This window comes from Dipteris shenzhenensis, chromosome 17 (assembly GCF_047967505.1).
Source record: "Dipteris shenzhenensis isolate YYH24624 ecotype China chromosome 17, Dip_SZ_1.0, whole genome shotgun sequence".
NCBI classification, from domain to species: Eukaryota; Viridiplantae; Streptophyta; class Polypodiopsida; order Gleicheniales; family Dipteridaceae; genus Dipteris; species Dipteris shenzhenensis.
The window spans coordinates 12014011-12017962 of NC_141612.1; the positions used below are offsets into that span (position 1 = coordinate 12014011).

At 41.0% G+C, this 3952-nt stretch overlaps 1 protein-coding gene across 1 annotated transcript; it reads left to right on the plus strand.

Annotated features, from left to right (window-relative positions):
* The first annotated feature begins 1583 nt into the window (after nucleotides 1–1583).
* On the plus strand, nucleotides 1584–3681 carry LOC147891694 (uncharacterized). The gene is made up of 4 exons (XM_087387829.1): nucleotides 1584–1990; nucleotides 2825–2933; nucleotides 3192–3383; nucleotides 3462–3681. The coding sequence occupies exons 1-4, from the start codon at nucleotides 1590–1592 to the stop codon at nucleotides 3669–3671; spliced, it is 912 nt and encodes a 303-aa protein (XP_087243955.1). The 5' UTR covers nucleotides 1584–1589; the 3' UTR covers nucleotides 3672–3681.
* Nucleotides 3682–3952: the final 271 nt, after the last annotated feature.

Genomic DNA, 3952 nt, shown 5'->3' on the forward strand with positions numbered 1-3952 from the left:
GGCCGGAACCCTTCTATAGTTTTCAAAATCTCCGCGACTGGTTTCGAACTTCCAACCCTTGTCCTCACTTCCTTGTGGTAATGTACTTAAATTTGCATGAAGAGTAACTCATGCTACCATCACTTAATCATGCATGAAGCAAGTGCCTTCTACTGATCCCACAACATCTTGCACATAGCAAGAGTAGAAAGAGCAAGCGGGAAGCAAAGCCTTATTTTCAACAGCACTGCGATGGGCATGGCTCCGTCGTCTCAGCATGGTAAGGTCACCTATGATGAAATGTGAAGCAGTTGGAAAAAGATGAAATGAAGGGAAGAGGAGAGATGAACCATGAACAATTGCAAATAGAAAGATGAACCATGTTCAAAAGTCCAATGAACCATGAACAATTGCAAATAGAAAGATGAACCATGTTCAAGAGTCCATTGCTCTGAATCTTGCATAGAGGAGGATAGCCAGCCACAAGGCACTATTAACGATGGGCATGGATGTAAGGGATGGCCGGGGGTGGGCATTGATGTGTCCAAGGAATCAATTCACAATTCACAACATATAGATGAATAGATAATAAATTCACAATAGAAGAATATATAAGTAATAGATAATAAGAATATAGATATATATGAATGAATTCACAATATATAGATGGATGAATCAATTCAAAATATATAGAATCAGTTCGCGATCAATTCACACTATGAATGAATCACATTCATAATCAATTCACCGAATCAAACAATTCACAATGAATCACATTCATAATCAATTCACTGACCCAAACAATTCACAATTCACACACTGACTGAATCACATTGCGTAGGATCAGCGCAGTTCCGATTTCTAAGCAGTCGGGTCAGCAGCACGAATACTCCAGAATTGTTTGAGGACCTTCGAGTGCATCCCACGATCATTACCTTCTTGATGCAGCGATACACTTGAAGCATCGTCTTTCCATTGAAGCGCATCGATCGTTTGAGCAATCCGAATCGTCTTCCCATATGCATTGCGGATGACTCAAACAAAATGTGTTTAGAGCTGCGGGATAGACATGAAGTGTCGCTAATTGGATGGTTCTCCAGCACAGCCTCAACCAGCGTCGAATTTTGATTAGCAACAGAGGAACAGCTGTCAACAAGAACGAGTATTGCTTGCATGTTTGCTCTCCAAGCTCGTGGGTCTTTATGTTTGTATGCGTATTCCATCGTGACTACTCATACATGACCGCCATGATTGGTACGACCGCAGTAGGGGCCGACGAGGTGAACTCAAATTCTGCCGAAAACCATGCATAATTTTGAACAGAGCATGAACCCAGTAAATGATTGTGTTCATCAAATACTCTGCGGAATGTGCAGCTGATTGTATACAGACGGAAACGGTCGAGAGTCGCGCTCAATCCAGCTGTTTATGGAGGGCAGCTTCGTATTTTGAATAACGAAAATTTAGAGAGCGGTATCCCACCTTGCCAATCGCGCTTTTTCGAACTCCTTTACGTGCCTGCTTTATAAAGTGTGACATACTTAGTGCTTTCAACTGCTTGGCATATTCAAGAACGTACTCATTTCTCATGTCGTTTGTGTTTTGCAAGCATGTGCATTTTTCTTTTCTTCCTCGTCTTTACAGTTGAGCAGACACCAAAGAAGCGCAGCCAAAGCGGGCGAATGAAGAGCAAACAGTATACAGCAACAGAGCCTTCAAATGCGTTGACGGTGGTCAGAGGTAGTAATGGACCTTGGAGGCCTTCAGAAGCTCTGCAAAAGACTGGCTGGGGTACGCTCAGGCTAGGGACATCGGGATATGTATATAAAGATTGGAAAAAGATAGTCTATCCTGAAGGGGCATCCCCGAAGGAGTGGTTTCACTTGTACACCAAGATGTTTGACACAGTTGAAATTAACAATACTTTCTATCGTCTTCCTGCTCCTTCTGTGATGGATGGTTGGAAGTCTCAAGCTCCAGCAGGGTTTTGCTACGCTTTGAAATTTAGCAGGTTCATATCTAAACCGTTCAGCCAAAATGTTCAGGCAGAGCAGATTGCATCTTTTTCAAATTTCAGGATTACGCTGATTTTTGTGTGACTGCTATGATTTGACGTTATCCTTTGTAGACCCAAATTTGTTGCCCTCGTCTTTGTATGAACGTGCTCTTACGTACCGTCTCTCATTGCCTCACAGTAAAGCGTGTATACCCTAATAATCAAGACAGAACGACATTATACAGCAACTGTGTTGTGGGTGTAGCTGGAACATCTTTAAATTCCTTTTTTTTAAAGATCTGCGAGTTCAATGTCAGATTGTATAAATCGCATGCCATGTTCTATGCCTTGAAATTTGTCATTAACAAGAGTACTTTATAGTTTAACTTTAGCCAGCCATTGTAATTGCAAGGTAAGTTAGCTTAGAATGGCCTGTATTGCGTCCAAACGAGGATAAATGCAGTCCTAGGACCTACTTGCACATGCTACACGCAAGATTTGCTCCAGCGGAGATGGGAAGAATGAAGTGACTTCTAGCATTAGTTTATTGTTCTTAAACATCAAATCTGCTCAAAGTTATTTTTCTTAAGCACTTTCCTTGGTTTCTGGGCTCCCATTGCAACAACTTTTGTGTTGACAAGAAGTGCTAAGTCCTGTCTGCTGTTGCATTTGTACACTAAACCTTTTGATTTGGTTTCACGATATATGCAGAAGGTAGTCCTCTCTTGAGGACCTTATGGAGAAGTTACATTATTTAGCTGTTCTTTGGGTACCAGCCAGCTAGCTCATCCTTCTATTTATTTCGCCTGTAAGGCAATTCTGTTAATGCTGTGTTGGAAGATTGAACAGATTTGGAACTCATATGAAGCGACTGAAGGAACCAGAGGGACCAATTTCTCTTTTTCTCGATCGTGCGTTACGGCTAGGGCAAGATTTTCTGGGGCCAATCCTTGTTCAGGTATGCAACACAAACTACTAGTCTGCCTGGAGTTTTCATTAAAAGACCTCGCTGTTTATTGCATCCAATTTCTGTATATTATCTCACGATCATTTTTTAAATCTGCATAGTGTAATTCCGACTGCTCTATATTTGAGAGCTAACCTTATCTTTTTAGAGTAAATTGGAATAATCCTCCCTGATAACTGTGATTCTTCTTCATCGTTGCCGTATTGTTGTTTCCTTGTCTTTTTTCTGATGTGCTGTGATTTCTTCCAGCTTCCTCCGAAGTTCAACTTAAATGTGGAGCGGTTGAGAGAGTTTCTGGAAAGGGCTCCACAACAGTATCGCTGGGCAATTGAATTAAGAGATCCACGGTGGCTTTGTGAGGAAGTCTATTCACTTCTTCGTGGATATAATGCGTCGCTCTGTATTCATGACCACAAAGATATTTCTGTCCCGCATCCTAAGGTATTAAAAGCTTTTCATTACTTGGATTTGACTTGTGCTGCTAAAAAATACATTTCCAATTTCATGTATTGGCTTCAGGTCTTGACTGCAAACTGGGTCTATGTTCGATTTCATGGGAAGGACTATCGAGAATGCTACAAGCGTGAACAGTTGCAACCGTATGCCCTGTGGATAAAGGAGCAGCTAGAAAATGGACTTGATGTGTATGCTTATTTCAACAATGACTATTGTGGTCATGCACCAAGCAATGCCCTAGATCTAAGAGATCTGATTTTAGATTGCATGTAATTTGCCTGGTTATAAATATATAAAAAAGGTAGTTGAGATACTAAATAGAGATACTGTGTAGATAGTCATTTTACTGATAGTTGCAGGGACATTCAATGCTATATCTGCTGGGAATTTGCAACCATATGCACGGTCGATAAAAGAGCAGCTAGAAATTGGACTTGATGTGTATGCTTATTTCAACAATGACTATCGTTGTCATGCACCGTAATATGCCCTAGGTCTAAGAGTTCTGGTTTTAGATTGCAGGCAAACGGTAGTTGTGATACTAAACAGTAGTT